General features: G+C 53.8%; 2 protein-coding genes across 2 annotated transcripts in view; one reads left to right on the top strand and one right to left on the bottom strand.

Annotated features, from left to right (window-relative positions):
• The window catches only part of PFDN1 (prefoldin subunit 1), a 28,664-nt gene extending 26,386 nt beyond the window's left edge, over positions 1-2,278 (top strand). Inside the window, exon 4 of the mRNA XM_052684544.1 lies at positions 2,082-2,278. Coding sequence (XP_052540504.1) covers positions 2,082-2,165 — 84 coding nt within the window. The 3' untranslated portion in view covers positions 2,166-2,278. The remainder of the gene's footprint in view (positions 1-2,081) is intronic.
• Positions 2,279-3,564: 1,286 nt separating this feature from the next.
• CYSTM1 (cysteine rich transmembrane module containing 1) overlaps positions 3,565-14,588 on the bottom strand; it is a 62,554-nt gene continuing 51,530 nt past the window's right edge. The window contains exon 4 of the mRNA XM_052684455.1: positions 3,565-4,062. Coding sequence (XP_052540415.1) covers positions 3,956-4,062 — 107 coding nt within the window. The 3' untranslated portion in view covers positions 3,565-3,955. The remainder of the gene's footprint in view (positions 4,063-14,588) is intronic.

Below are 14,588 nucleotides of genomic sequence, written 5' to 3'. Positions count from 1 at the left end.
CTGTTGTTAACAACCTTTACTGTTTAAATGAAAGTTCTTCAGTGTTTAGAAATGGGAGCAGAAGGGATGTCCTCACGGCATGGGAATTTCAAGCGGGTGTACAGAAGAGTTGCAGTGGGTCAGCTATGGGAGTGCGGATGGCAGCAGGACTGCACCGTGTGTGAATGGTTTTGCTTCTGTGTTACACACCCCAGCACCCAGCATTCTCACAGTGTTTAGTTGAGACCATTGGCAGAGCACCCCCTTGGCCTTTTTTGTCACCCTTTGCTGCTGACAGTCACTGTCCCTTGGCACATGCCTAGCCCACCTGGCCTTCCACTAGCAGCTAGGTGCCATGAGCGCAGGCTGGCACCAGCTTCTGGTTTTACATCACCCAGTTCCCACACCATACCTGAGCCCTGCTGCTGCCCTGCTCCAGTGAGGTGACGCTGGGGGTGAATGCCCCTGACTGCACCTCCTGTAGCTGGGCAGTGCTGGGAGCAGTGCAGCTCTTCTTAGTGCTGGTGGAATTCGGAGGTCATTCACATCGTACCGGGTTCCTCTGCCTGTGGTTGGGAAGTGGTTCGATGGAGATGTGCCGTTGCAGCGCAGGGAGCAAACGTGCCCCGGGTGCATCCAAACCAGTGTGGGCCAGCAGGAAGAGGGAGGGGATCTGCCCCTCTGCTCTGCACTATGAGACCTCAGCTGGAGTGCTGCATCCAGTCCTGAGGGAGACCTCAGCACAGGAGAGACATGGAGCTGTTTGAGCAGGTCCAGAGGAGGGATGGAACACCTCCCTAGGAGGGTAGGCTGAGAGAGCTGGGGCTGTGCAGATGGGGAAAAGAAGGCTCTGGGGGAGCTGAGAGCGGGCCTTTCAGTATCTGAAGGGGCTGTAAGAAGGAAGGGGGCAGACTCCTTAGCAGGGACTGCTGTGTTAGGACAAGGGGAAATGGTTTCAAACCAGAAGATTTAGACAGATATAAGGAACAAGTTCATTACAGTACGGGCAGGGAGGCACTGGCACAGGGTACATAGAGAGGTGGCAGTGCCCCATCTCTGCAGAAAGCCAAGGTCAGACTGGATGGGCTGTGAGCACTGATGGGGCTGTGGGTGTCCCTGTGCACTGCAGGGGATGAACTGTATGGCCTTTGGGGGTCCCTTCCAACACAAACGGTTCTGTGATGCCTCGGGCTGAGGCCCACCTCCTGTGGTGTTAAGGATCACCCTGCTGGCACCCTCCAGCACGGGGCTGCACTGCGTTCATGGGGACAGCCCTTGAGGCATGGACGGGGCTGCCTCGGGAGCGTGGCCTGCAGTGGTTCCAGTGGGCTCTGCTGAAGCACCAGGCACTGGTGTGCCCTGCACCAGGGGCAGCTCTGGGACAGCATGGGGACAGAAATGCGTTCTGCAGGCCTGGCACCCATGAGAGACTGTTGTGTCTGTTGTTTGGAAACCCAGAGAAAATAGTCAGGAGAGCCAAGTGCAGATTTTCCAGTCACCTAGGAGAACCCAGACTAGCAGGAAAAAATGCTGCCTGTTGAATTCCTATCTTAGGATGCACAGCTTCGGTCTGCTTCCCTGCCAAGCCTGGGATAATGAGAGATGATTAAAGAAACACACACGTTCTATGGTGACAGCTGGGGATTTCTGAACACGCAGCAGATAGAAAGGAGGGTCTGGTTTCTGAGGATGCCTAGCTGGGAAAGAACCTTCTTAACCTGAGTGTGAAGGGGTTTCAGTGGCACTGATGGCAGCACAAGTTGTGGTGCATAAATTAATCTCTGGACTCCAAACATGATGGGATCTCATTTCCTTTTCTTTATTGCTGCAGTTAATTTAGCAGACCCTTTGTAGCTCTGCTGTTGATGCAGCCCAGCAACTCTGAGGAGGTTTCAGAGGGAACAAAATTCTTGTCTATGTGACCACAGCCCAGCCAGAAAGGCAAAATGCTGGCACTTCCAGGATGCGTCTGGGAATGACTTCCCTGCTGGGGAAGCAGCATGTCCTGCACCCTCAGAAGTGCTGGGGCTCTGCTCTGGACGTGCTCACTGCTGCCCGTGCCAGGCCAGACATTAACTCTCCCCTGGGTTTCTGTCTTGCAGCAGAAGAAGTCCTACCTGGAGCGGAGCGTGAAGGAAGCAGAAGATAACATTAGGGAGATGCTGATGGCCCGGAGGGCGCAGTAGATGTGAGTTCCTGTTGGGCCACGGATGGACCTGTGCTGCTCTCTTGGTGATGCTGACTGCTCTGCTGTGATGGCTGTTACCTGGCAGATCTAATAAAACCCTGCTGCAAAGCCCGTGTTGGCTCACTGTGTCTGCCAGCTGCCTCTGTCATATGGCAGCTGCCTTCCTTGCTGAGCTTTGAGGAATAAAGGAGGGGCAGGACTTGGGGTGGGTGCCCTTGGGGACATCCTACTTTCCTTGCGCCCCCATTGGTGGACAGTGTGATCAAAGCAAACTTGCACCAGTTGCATCCCACTTCTCCCTGCTCCTGGCTGCTGTTAATGGGATTTTTCAGTGGTTTCCCACCAGCAGCTTGTTGGGATGTCACTGTGGCTGAGCTGCGCTGGACGGGCGCGACGCTGCCTGCCTTAGCACCATGCCTGGGCGCTGGCCATCTGCCCTGTGCAATAAGTGTGAGACAGCCCTGCTGTTGGCACTTGTGTGGTATGGGCCACTCCTGTTGGTGTCTGTGCATACGTGTGTGCATTTGTGTCTGCTGCATCTCACCTCCAGCCCATGTCCAGCACTGCTGCCCGCCAGCACCAGCTGGCTACTGGTGTGCTGCTTGGCAGCCCCGCACAAATGTGATGGGATGGGTGCATCATGAGCACCCTTGTTCAGGTGCTCATCCGTGTTGACCCTGGACACAGAGCAAACCGGGTCTGGGCAGGGGAGCTCTGCACAGAGCTGGGGCTGAGCTTCTCCCCAGTGCCCAGGCCCAGTGCTGGCCCAGCATGACACAAGGGAAGGCTCTGACCTGCTTGCTGCAGTCCTGATGAAGCCCTCTCCAGCACTGTCAGCCCGATTTCTCCTCATCATATCAGGCAGTTTCTTAGCACTACATTAATCCATTGTTTCTTACCCACTTATTTACCTCTACTGCAGCCAAGACTCTGCAGCAGTGCCATGATGGAGCAGTGATGGATCAGCACACAGCTAGGAACTGCTGGTGCTGCCTCCTCTCAGCTCTGTCTTTCCAGGACCTGTCTGAGGGTCCCAGGTCCCAGCAGGGGCCCTTCCAAAATTATCTTCACCCTCTTAGCATGCCATAGCAGGAGTGGCCCTGAGGAAGCAGAGGGCTTGATGGGACAGCCCCACGCAGGGCAGTGGTCAGTACTGTCAGAAGCAGGCACTCCATCCTCCTCCTTCCCACCCTGGCTGCTTTCACTGCACTGCCACAGCTTACGCAAGAGATTTCTGCAGAAACCCCACAGATGCTGGGAGCAGCAGTGCCAGACGCTGTATGCCAGGCCCCAGCAAGGGGCAGAGGCACATATTTCTGCAGCAGAACTGCTCAAAGCTGAGTCCAGCATTGCTGCACTGCAGTCAGAGCACGCAGGAGGCTGAGAAGAGACAGTGATGGGGAAAGCACACCCTCTACGGGACAGATTTATTGAAACAATTGGGACTTAGCAAATAAAATCAACTGTTGGCTTTAATTATTGCGTATATCTTCTTTTCTAGGACTAGGAAAATTTCAACTGATAAATATTTCATCAGAATGCCTTTGGCTGAAATACACCATGAGCACATTCTTCAAAGTTACAACAAAAGTTTTAGAAATGTTAAAAAGGGATTTTCCTTTACTAAAATAAAGGAGTGCACCCCCCCACCCCAACAAGGCGCTAGGACTGACAGACAGGAACTCTTGGCTGTGCAAAGCAGAGCGTTGATTACAGTAACAGAAAGGAGTCAGGAAAGGAGTGGGGAGACTGCATAGCACTCGTGAGAGGTACGGCGGCTCTGGCGGCTCAGGTCAGCATGTCCCAGAGGCAGCAGCAGCAGAGCGCAGTCCAGCATGCCGTCAGGCAGGCGCTCTCCCCCGAGTCGTCCCTCCGCCTCTCCTCCACGACGTACACTGCGGGGACAGAAGAGCCATCAGTCGGTGCCCGAATGGCCGCGGCGCCCAGAGGTGGCCCACATCGTTCTGTAGCTTGGGAGCAGCCTCCAGCTCAGCAACAGGGATGGGAAAAATTAACTGAACATCAATTAAAGTAAATCTGGGTAGTGAGAAAGACAAACGTAATCTCAACACCTTTCCTCCCTCTCCCCAGCTCAGCATCACTGACCCCTCCGCCTCCTCTTCCCTGCTCAGAGACAACGATGGTGAGGGGCAGCTGCTGTCAGCACACAGCAGTTCCCCCTTCACTTGGCTCTTCAGCCTCCCTGCATCTTCCCTTGCTCCTGCCAGGAGGTGCAAGCTGTGTAACTGCTTGTGCAAATGGGGAGCTGGGGTTGCTTCCCTGTCCCTACAGAGCCACCGGTGGCTGTGGCCAGCAGGGACCTCCAGCTCCATCTGCCACATCCCCAGCTCAGGCAGGGAAACCCTGGTCCGGTGACCAGGGCCACACACAGGCAGCTTCTGCACAGCTCCAAGGAGAACACTGCAGCCTCTCTGGCCAACCTGTGCCAATGCTGGTTGCCTGTGCATACACAGGTGTTCTACAGTAGCCAGAAGGAGCCTCCTGTTTGTGCCCATTGCCTCTTGTCCTGGCTCTGTCCTCTTTGCACCTGCCTTCAGGTGTTTATAGACAGTGATGAGATCCGTCTGAGCCATCTCTTTTCCAGGATCAACTGTCCCATCTCTCAGCCTTTCCTTGTAGGGGAAGTGCTCCAGCCCCTTCATCACCCTCACGGCCCTTCGTTAGCCTCTCTCCAGTAGCCCCACATCTGTCCTGGGCAGCCCAGAACTGGAGCCAGCTCTCCAGCTGTGGCCTCACAGGAGCTGAGCAGAGGGGCAGCACCACCTCCCTCCCCTGCTGGCAGCACCAGGCCTAACGCAGCCCGGGACACCTTTGGCCCTTGCAGCACAGGCGCACTGTTGACTCGCATTCACCTCAGGGTCCCCCCGCACCCCCAGGCCTTTCCTGCCAGGCTGCTTCCAGCCGGGTGCCCCACCGTGTCCTGGGGCCTGGGCTTGTTCCCCCCAGGGAGGGCTCTGCCCTCCGCCTTCCTGAGCCGCAGGAGCTTTGTGGCAGCCCATGGCTCCAGCCTGCCCGGGGCTCTCTGGACGGGGACACAATCTTTTCCTCAGTCTTCCTTTCATTATGATGTTCTTGGAGTAGCCCTTCTCAACATCCCTGTTCAGATTCATCTCTGCTAGGGCTTTAGCCTTCCTAACTTCATCCCTGGGTGCTCAGACAGTGTCTCAGTGTTCCGCCCAGGCTCTTTGTTCTTTCTTCTGTGACTCTGTTCATCTCTGTAGCCTTCCTGGCACTTCTGCCTGACTTCCTGTTCTTAGGGATGGATCACTTTTGAGCTTGGAGGAGGTGACCCTCAGACATGAACCAGCTTGCTTGGGTCCCTCTGCCTTATCCGAGCAGACTCTTCTAAGCAGACCCTCAGAGGCCAAAGTCTGCTACCCAGACATCCAGGGTTGTGAGCTTACTGTGCACCACTCTCCCTGATCTAAGGAACATGAACTCCATCACCTCACAGTCACTGCAATCAAGGCTGCATTTGACCTTTATGTTCCAACAAAACCCGCTCTGCTGGCAGCTACCATCCATAAGATCACCTCTCCCCATCGGCTCCTGTCATCTGCAGAAGGATCTTATCATTAGTGCATTTCAGGAACCGGACTGCTTGCTTCCTGCTGCGGCAGATATTGGAGTGGTTGAAGTCCCCACGAGGACCAGAGCTGGTGAACATGAGGCTGCTCCTATCTGCCAATAGAGGGCCTCATCTGCCTGTTTTATGCGGTCAGGTGACTCATAGTAGACACCCGCTGTAATATCACCTATCTCTATTTTCCCTTTAGTCTTAACCCATAAGCTCTTGGCTGACTGTTCATCCATGTCCACGCAAACCTCCACGCACTTCAGCTGTTCTCTCACATAGAGGGAAACTTCCACTTTTGCAGCCTGTCCTTCCATGGCAACACACCAGCCACAGCCACGGCAGCCACCCAACCACATCCCTGTGAGCACCATGGCAATGTTTGGCAGTGGGGGGCTGCGGAGTGCCCTCTGTGAGCAGAGTCCAGCACTGCCCCACGTCAAAGCAGCGCTCCTGCTGCTCCCAAAGGGACCAGACACTGCCAGGGCTGCAGCATGAGCAACGCTAGGGAAGGCAGACTTAAGGAAGGGAAAAGGACTTCTCAGCTGTGGTATTTGAGGGAGAGGGGATGGGAAATGTGAGTGAAACAGCCTTGCAGACACCCACGTGAGGGCAGGAGGAGGGCAGCATGTGCTGCAGGGCACGGAGCAGAGGTTCCCTGTAGCCCCAGCAAGGCCATGGCAGAGCAGGCTGTCCCCTGCAGTCCACAGGCGCTGTGCAGAGAAGACGTTCATGTGCAGCAGGGGCAGAGAAATTGGTAGAGACTTAAATGTTCTGGGTTGCCCACAGCCCCCACTCCTGGTTCTCGTGCACCACTCAGAAGAGGAGGCAGAAGATTGTGGATAGGAGTAAGGTGTTTTGGTTTGCTTTTAGTTCACACTGCTCTAGTCGTTATCAATAGGCAATAATTACATTAATCTCCCTTATGCTGAGTCTGTTTTTCCTATGACAATAACTGGTGAGTGAATTCCCTGTCCTTATCTCAACCTATGAGCTTTTTTTCCATTATATTTTCCACCTTCTGAGGAGGGAGAGTCAGAGTGGTATGGTGGTCCTTAGCTGCCCATCAGTGTTAAATCACTACATGACAACAAGACTGTAGCCCTGCAACTGCACTCTGAATTTGGCTTGCTCATTCTCCATCCTACATGCACTTGAAGTGCTCTGGTCCTGTTCATTTCCATGTTGGTTGTTATGAAGGGGGGATGGAGCAGGCTGTCAGTGCTCCCAGCAAACGGTGCTGAGCAGCAGGAGCTGCCTTAAATGCATTTTCCCAAAAGTGCTACCAACCTCACAGATGCACTCAGCTGTGCCCTGCAGTGAATTCATCACAGAACTTTGCCACCTCCACTCATATAAGGAGACAAAAGTCACGGGAATGGAGTAAGAAGGCTTGGAAAAAAATGCAGGTGGGTTCCTTGCCACTGGGTCACTTTCATACACAAACAGAAATTTTAAATAAAGAAATTTAAAATAGAATTTTAGTACAAGTTGACAAGGACCAGAGGATACCAACTTGTATAGCTACAGTGCACTTGAACGCTGGCAACACTGAGTCAGGTTGCTTCCTTTTGGTTCCTCTTCACTGAGCTTGGAGATCACACCTGAAACCACAGCACAATTTGAAGGCAGGCACATAACATTCCTTGGGTCTGTTTGTTATGCTCTGCATGAGACATACAGGCAGCCAGCGCTCCAGGTGGCTGAACGCACGGGGCTGACAAGCAGAGGTCTGGGCAGGAAAAGGTGCACCTTATCAGCCTGGTGATACTCCATCCTGCTACCACTGCACTTCAAAGGTGGGGCACAGAGCAGCAGAGCCCAGAAAAAAAAAACCAGATATGTACCCTCAGGCTACAGCCTGCATCCCCAGCCTCAGACAGCCCCCCTCTCACCAGATGCAATAAGAGAGGAAGCATCTCCTGCCACACGGACACAGCACAGCCAAGCTCCAGCAGAGTGCCCACACGTCTCAGCCAAAGCACTACAATCCATTCTGCTCCTCTGTCCCTGACTTTACAGCTACATATGAGCACGCTGTTCCATTGAAAGCTGCCCTTGGCCCAGCAATGGCAGGGTGGAAGCAGGCAGCCACATTCTGTGCTGGCACAGGTGCGCCAAGTGCCCTGCTCCTCCAGGAACAGAGCCTGCCCGTGACCCTGCCACCCCTGCAGAGCTCACGCACACACCCACACCTCCTGTCCCTTGGGGTGAGGGGCCCGGGCAGCATGCAGCCATGGGGCCAGCGAGGGGAGGCTGCACGTGGGGCTGGGGCTGTGCTGCCAGGGTGCGCCACTGCAGGACAGAGCAGAACCAGGGCAACGAAGCCTGAGCTCGGCGTTCCGGGCCTTCTCCAGGGACCTCTTTCACTCCTTTATAAGGGTGGACCACACGCACATCCCCTCTAAAGGCGTGGCCTAAGAGCTGTGATGGGCGGCGAACTCTGCCCCACACCGTGCCTTTGTGCTGACACTGCCGCGGGACCACGCTATTCAGTAAGGAGAGTAGCTGAACAAGTTCAGCTTGGAAGGACTGAAGGAAGGAGCCAAGTTTCACGCTGGGAAAAGCCTTCAAGCTTTTTTTTTTTTTTTTTTTTTTTCCTGTGGCAGATCCACAAGGTTTGAACTTTTTGGTGCCTTTGTTTCCTCTGAGAAGGGTTCCATTAGAATGAGCAAAGACAAAACATTAACAAGCAACCCAGTACAAAAAGATGACATGCAGTTCTTGAGCAGCACACACTGCCTGCTGAAGGGCACATAGGAAGGGCAAGAGCTCCTTGCCAGAATGGAAAACCCCATGGAAAAGGAGAGTCCTCAGCTCCTGCCGCCCCTCGGAGCCTGCAGCCACGTCTCCCAGGCTGCTTGTCAAACTCCCAAAGCAGCTCCCAGTGCTGCGAGCAGAGGCAGTGCTGGAGGCCAGCTTGCTGCACAGTGCAGCTCGAGCTCTCCCGCTTCAGAGCAGGATCGGCGATGTACCCAGAGCCGAGGGCCATGCTGCCCCGAGACAACCAGATCTGCTCTGCACACGGGGAAGGAGGATGTGTTGGCAACCCTGGGGTTCTGTCAACTTGAAGGCAGCAGGCTGCCCGTCCTCTGGAGAACACCAGCAAGCACAGCACATCCTCTTGTGCCCCAGAAAAAGCTCTGCAGCACGTGACGTCCCCAAATCTGATCCGTGTAAACTTACACTGCTTTGAAGGTACTGCCTTGCATCCCTTCAGCTGGGTGCTGGAGCAGCTGGGATGGATAGTGCTCCCAGGCTGGCAGCACACAGCTGGTGCTTCACCCTGAGCAAGGGCAGGCCCTGCTCACCAGCAGCCCTGCATGGCACCTGCAGGCAGGAGGCCACGGCCCCATGCTGTCACGCCAGGCAGGACATCTGCCCTGCCCGTTTCGAGCACACTGGGCTGCCTGCACGGCTGCTCCACATTCGGTTGCTTCAGTGTGAGGATGCAAAAAAGTTGCCGTTGTTAGAGTATCATTTGACAACTCCTTCACTGCAGCACTCAAACGAATAAAGGGTTTATTGGTGTGTTTATAACTCACAAAGTATCCACTGTATGCAGTTTCACTGGAGGATAGCACTGCATAACCATCCCCGCCTCGAAGCAGAGCTGAAACGGCTGCCTGAGGAGGTTTATATACAGCAAGCTGCCCGGGACTGCAGGCATACAAGGAGAGTTTGCCTGAACTATTTACGTTTAATCCACCAGAAATTTTAAACTACAGCCAAGCGTTGAGGACGTAGTGACAAAGCATGTTCAAAACACGCATAAAGTGCTCTTACGAAACGCTTGCTGAAATATTAAACAAAATGGCTTTCGCATATCTGGGCCCACACAATGGCAGCTCCCTGCTCCTGCTTGTGCTGGATCATAGATGGATTCTGTTGCTCAGCACAAGTAGGCCAGTACCTCTCTGCTCCCATCCCTGCAAGTCAGTGCTGGCAGCTACTGGAGCGGTGGGCATAAAGCTGGCAGCAGGCGGGCAGCTGCAGAGACTTCAACCATGCTGTATCACTGATGTTAAGGAGCTTTTTCTCAGCAACCAGCTGGGAGCAGGGCTCACTCTCAAGGTGAAGGCTGGCTCATTATTCACTTGCAGCTATCAGCATGCATGGGGCAAAAAGCAGTTCAACAGAAGAGTAGATAAACCATTCCCAGCAAAGTCTCTCACTGAGCTAGAAACACCAGTTCAATGATTTTGGACACTGAGCAGCGGAACATCAGCTTCAAAGCGCTAAGACACAGTGAAAGCAAGGAAGGCAGAAGCACACCTCGTAGCCCCGCTCCTCCAGGACTGTGCATCGGCACCACTTTCAGTGCGTAGGATCCCCTAATAGCAGGGCACTCACAAGGCAGTGTAACAAACCCATACCCAAACCACAGCGTTAGTGACACAAGGCAATCGATGCCCTCCCGGATGACATCAGCCGGTGGCTTCCCAGCACTCCTACTGCTCAGCAGCTGTCTTTCAGCAGGGAGCAGGTCTGCTGCTGCAAGAACTGCTGACTAAAACCAACCCCCAAAACGTCACCTAGGGACCAGCTGTTTTCTATATGCTTTGTGTCAGAAAGCGGAATGCCTCCCAGCTGCAGCCACCCGGCTGTGGCACACCTTATGGGGACTTCATGAGCCCCTTCATGCCCAATAATAATTGCCCAAGGTCAGACACCCGAGGATCTCCCACACAGCACCTAAGTCTTCCCACTATAAGCATAAGCCCATGAGTACTCTGGGACAGGTGGTCCAACTCACAGCACAGACAGAAGCGACTGTTTTCAGAGGCACTCGAGTTGTTTTTTTTCTGTTTTCATTTCCTAGGTGTTGTCTGATTTTCAAAGGCTCAAATTTTTCCACTTCTACTACTCTCTGTAGAATGGGATGGGACAGGGTAAGAACTGAGCAGAACCTCCCACCTTCTAATCAACCTCAGCGACTGCAGACCACGATGAATCATGCTTGCCCCAAGTGGCAGCGCTCCCTGTAATCACGCAGTACCAGTCTGCACAGTCCAATGCAAATACCTCCCACTCTGTTTTTAGAACAAATACTACAATACCTTGTTATTTCATGTACAGTCTCCTTTATCTTAAGCACACACATTTTCTTTCTGCTCATACCTCATTGATACGTTAATCATTAGCTCCAGAACGGAAAGGTGCCAGCACTGCTTTTCACCCAGTTTGGCATAAACCAAAACAGTGACCTTAGGCTCCGGTGCTCCTTACCCCAGCGCTTCGGGGAACCTACATGGATCGAGGCACAGTGCCACAAGCTCTTCCGACACACCCACACCTCGCTGCCACGGACACTGCTGCTCTGCTAAGGTACCAACTCACCAGCATGGCAAGTCCCTTGGAGAGCTGGGAGGACCACGAGCCCTTCCAAACGCTGCTTCATGCCTGAGGCCCCGGCCCTTGTTGAGGTACTTCAGGCACAGCACCTGGGCACTCAGCAAACCGCACCTCAGGCACCCACGAGCACGGCTGCCAGGGAGAAGGGAGGTGCTGCTCCTTCATCTCCAGCCACGGCCGCGGCACAGACCAGCTCAGCACTGCGCTGCTGCACGCATCAGGCGGCGCTGGGCGCCCCAGGAGGCAACCAGCGGTTACCGAGCACCACTGCTGCAGACTGCAAATCTCCAACACGATCTGCACAGCTGCTTCCCATAACGACAGCTGCTCGGAGCAGAAGCGTTCATTAGTGCTCTGGGAGGAGAAAACATTCAGTAGAAAATGGACAATAAGATTTTCTGCATTTGTGATTAAAGCAGCTTTGTCACAAGCTGCTTCTGCACGAAGAGCTTTATTTTTGTTTGTTCAGACAGTCAGTGAAAAGTAACACTATTTTAACAGTGATTTCTGATGGCTGCAGCTCATCGTTACTGTCTGTGCATCTGCAAAAGCCTTCAGCACACTGGTACTGAAGTTTTCTCAAAGTCCTTCCATTCCAGATGGAGACAGAACAGAGGAAGTTAGCACAAGAGCATTACCAGCAGGGACGCAGACAGGGCAGTGACCAGAAATCCTGTGTTCCTGGGCCACCCCTTAGGATGTGCACTCCATAGGAAAGAAGACCCAACCAGAGCTCCCAGACTGCAGCACATCCTGCAGAAAATCCCATGCTGGCACCAAGCACAGAAGAAGGGGCTGCACCCCTGGGAAACAGGGGTCCTAGGCCTCCAGTCGGAACTGGCGTGTGGCTCACACCAGGGCTCCATTCCACCCCACACCTCCTCCCATGTCCACGAGGCCTCCTGGGCAGAGCTGGGGCACATACATGATGTCCAGCAGCTCCCTGGGCACAGAGCACCTTTCAGCATTCTCCTCCTTTCTGTGCTCCTTTTCTGTGGACACATGCTCAACAGCTCTGTGCCTGTCACATCACATTCCCTGGTCCCCCACCTCCATCCTGACCACAGGCTTTCACTGTATATGAGCTCTCCTTACCTACATCATTTTCAGATTTCAAGCAATGCCTTAGCAGACTCAACATGTCAGAGTCAGATGAAAATACAATTTTCAAGCCAAAAAGCTTCCAAAGTTGCAGAATGCTCAAGAAAGTTTCCCAGACCCCCAGCTCTGAGCCCAAGCAGCTCTGCTCCTTGAGCAGATGTCAAGTACTGCACGAGCTAGTGAGCACACTGACACATCCCCACATCACTGCAAGCTCACCCCACCAGGTGACCACATCCACCAGAACAGGAAAGTCTCTCCTCTCTGCTGCAAGCCTAAAAACTCCTTGCAGTCACCCTGAGAGCAGCTGATTGAGCTGTCAGGGAGCTGCACAGGCCACACGCTGCAGGACAATGACTACACAGCACACCAAGTGAGAACCCACCGGGGCCACACTGCACCAGGAAGGGTTCCACAGGGTTCCACAAGGTACTGCCCAGGAGCAGAGTATCGCTTTGGCAGCACGTATCCAGGCTCTGCAGGAGGCCAGCAGGCACCAACCAACTCCCCAAAGCACCACAGACTTGTCACACAGAACGCACTCAGGAGGTTCAGATAAAAATAAAATAAATATTTAAAACAAACAAACAAACAAAAACCAGGAGAGCATCAGAGAGGTTACGACTGGAGGCAGCCTAGGCTGCAGTGACCATGCCTTGGCGGAGTTTGTGATCCTGAAGAATGCAGGCCTGCCAAAAAGCAGTGTTAGGACCCTGTGCTTTAGGAGAGCGAACTTCCAGCTGCTCAAGGAACCGCTGAGTGGGATCCCCTGGGAAATGTGTCCTTAAGGGCATGGGCACAGAGCAGAGCTGGCAGCTCTTTAAGGGCACCCTTCTGAGAGCGCACCGGCTCTCCATGCCCCAGCAGAAGTCGAGCAGGGGAGGCAGGCGACCGTGGTGGCTGTGCAAGGACCTGCAGCTGAAACTGCGGGAAAAGAGGGAAACGCACAGAAAGTGGAAGCAGGGTTGTGTATCCTGGGAGGAACGCAGGGCTGTTGTCCATGTGTATAGAGATAGGATTAGGAAAGCCCAGGCACAGATAGAGCTGAACTTGAGGGATGTGAAAGATAACAAGAAGGGGTTCTACAGGTACATGGGCAGGAGGACACAGGCCAAGGAGAGTGTTCCCCCTCTAATGAAAGGTTATGGGGAGCTGGCTTTGCCAGACATAGAAAAAGCTGAGGTGCTCAATGAGTGCTTTGCCTCAGTCTTCACAGGTAGTCAGGCTTCCTGTGTCTGCCAAGAACATGAGCCTCCAGATGATGGAATGGTTTCTGTCCCACTGTAACAGTGGAACAAGTCTGAATCCTCCTCATGAAACTGAATGTGTTTAAGTCCATGGGGCCAGATGATATCCATCCCAGGGGTCTGAATGAGCTGGCTGAGGTGGTTGCTGAGCCACTCTCCATCATATTTGAAAAGTCATGGCTGTCTGGTCAAGTCCCCGGTGACTGGAAAAAGGGAAATGTTATCCCATTTTTAAGAAAGGGAGAAAGGAAGACCCAGGGAAGTGCAGGCTGGTGAGCCTCACCTCTGTGCCTGGGAAGATCATGGAGCAGATCCTCCTAGAAGCTGTGTTAAGGTACATGCGAGACAAAGAGGTGACTGGAGACAGCCAGCATGGCTTCAGCTAGGGCAGATCGTGCCTGACCAATCTGGTGCCCCTCTGTGATGGAGTGACAGCTTCTGTGGACAGGGGAAGGGCGATGGATGTCATCTACCTGAACTTGTACAAAGCTTTTGACATGGTCCCTTACCACATCCTTCTTGCTAAATTGGAGAGATGCAGATTTGAAGGCTGGACTGTTGGATGGATTAGGAATTGGCAGAGGGCTGTGATCAACAGCTCTGTGTCAGGGTGCAGGTGTCACAAGTGGTGTCCCTCAGCAGTCAGTCTTGGGACCGGTGCTCTTCAGCACCTTCATCACTGACAGGCAATGGCACCGAGTGCAGCCTCAGCAAGTTTGTGATGACATCAAGCTGAGCAGTGCAGTTGACACACTGGAAGGAAAGGCAGCATCCAGAGGGACAGGCTGGAGAAGTGGGCCCATGAAAATCTAATGAGATTCAATAAGGCCAAGTGAAGGGTGCTGCACTTTGGTCAGGGCAATCCCAGGTATTTATACAGACTGGGGAAAGACCTTCTTAAGAGCAGCTCTGCAGAGAAGGACTTGGTCCTGATGGACGAGAAGCTGGACATGAGCCAGCAGTATGTGGCCACAGTCCGGAAGGCCAGCTGTGTTCTGGGCTGCATTAAAAAGGGGCGGCCAGCAGGAGAGGGAGGTGATCGTCCCCCTCTGCTCGGCTCTTGTGAGGCCCCATCTGCAGCGCTGCGTCCAGGCCTGGGGCCCCCAGCACAGGAAGGACGTGG

This window comes from Tympanuchus pallidicinctus, unplaced genomic scaffold, assembly GCF_026119805.1.
Source record: "Tympanuchus pallidicinctus isolate F22 unplaced genomic scaffold, pur_lepc_1.0 scaffold21, whole genome shotgun sequence".
NCBI lineage: Eukaryota > Metazoa > Chordata > Aves > Galliformes > Phasianidae > Tympanuchus > Tympanuchus pallidicinctus.
Note: the sequence above shows the minus strand (reverse complement) of the source record. Positions and strands in the feature narration are given on the sequence as shown.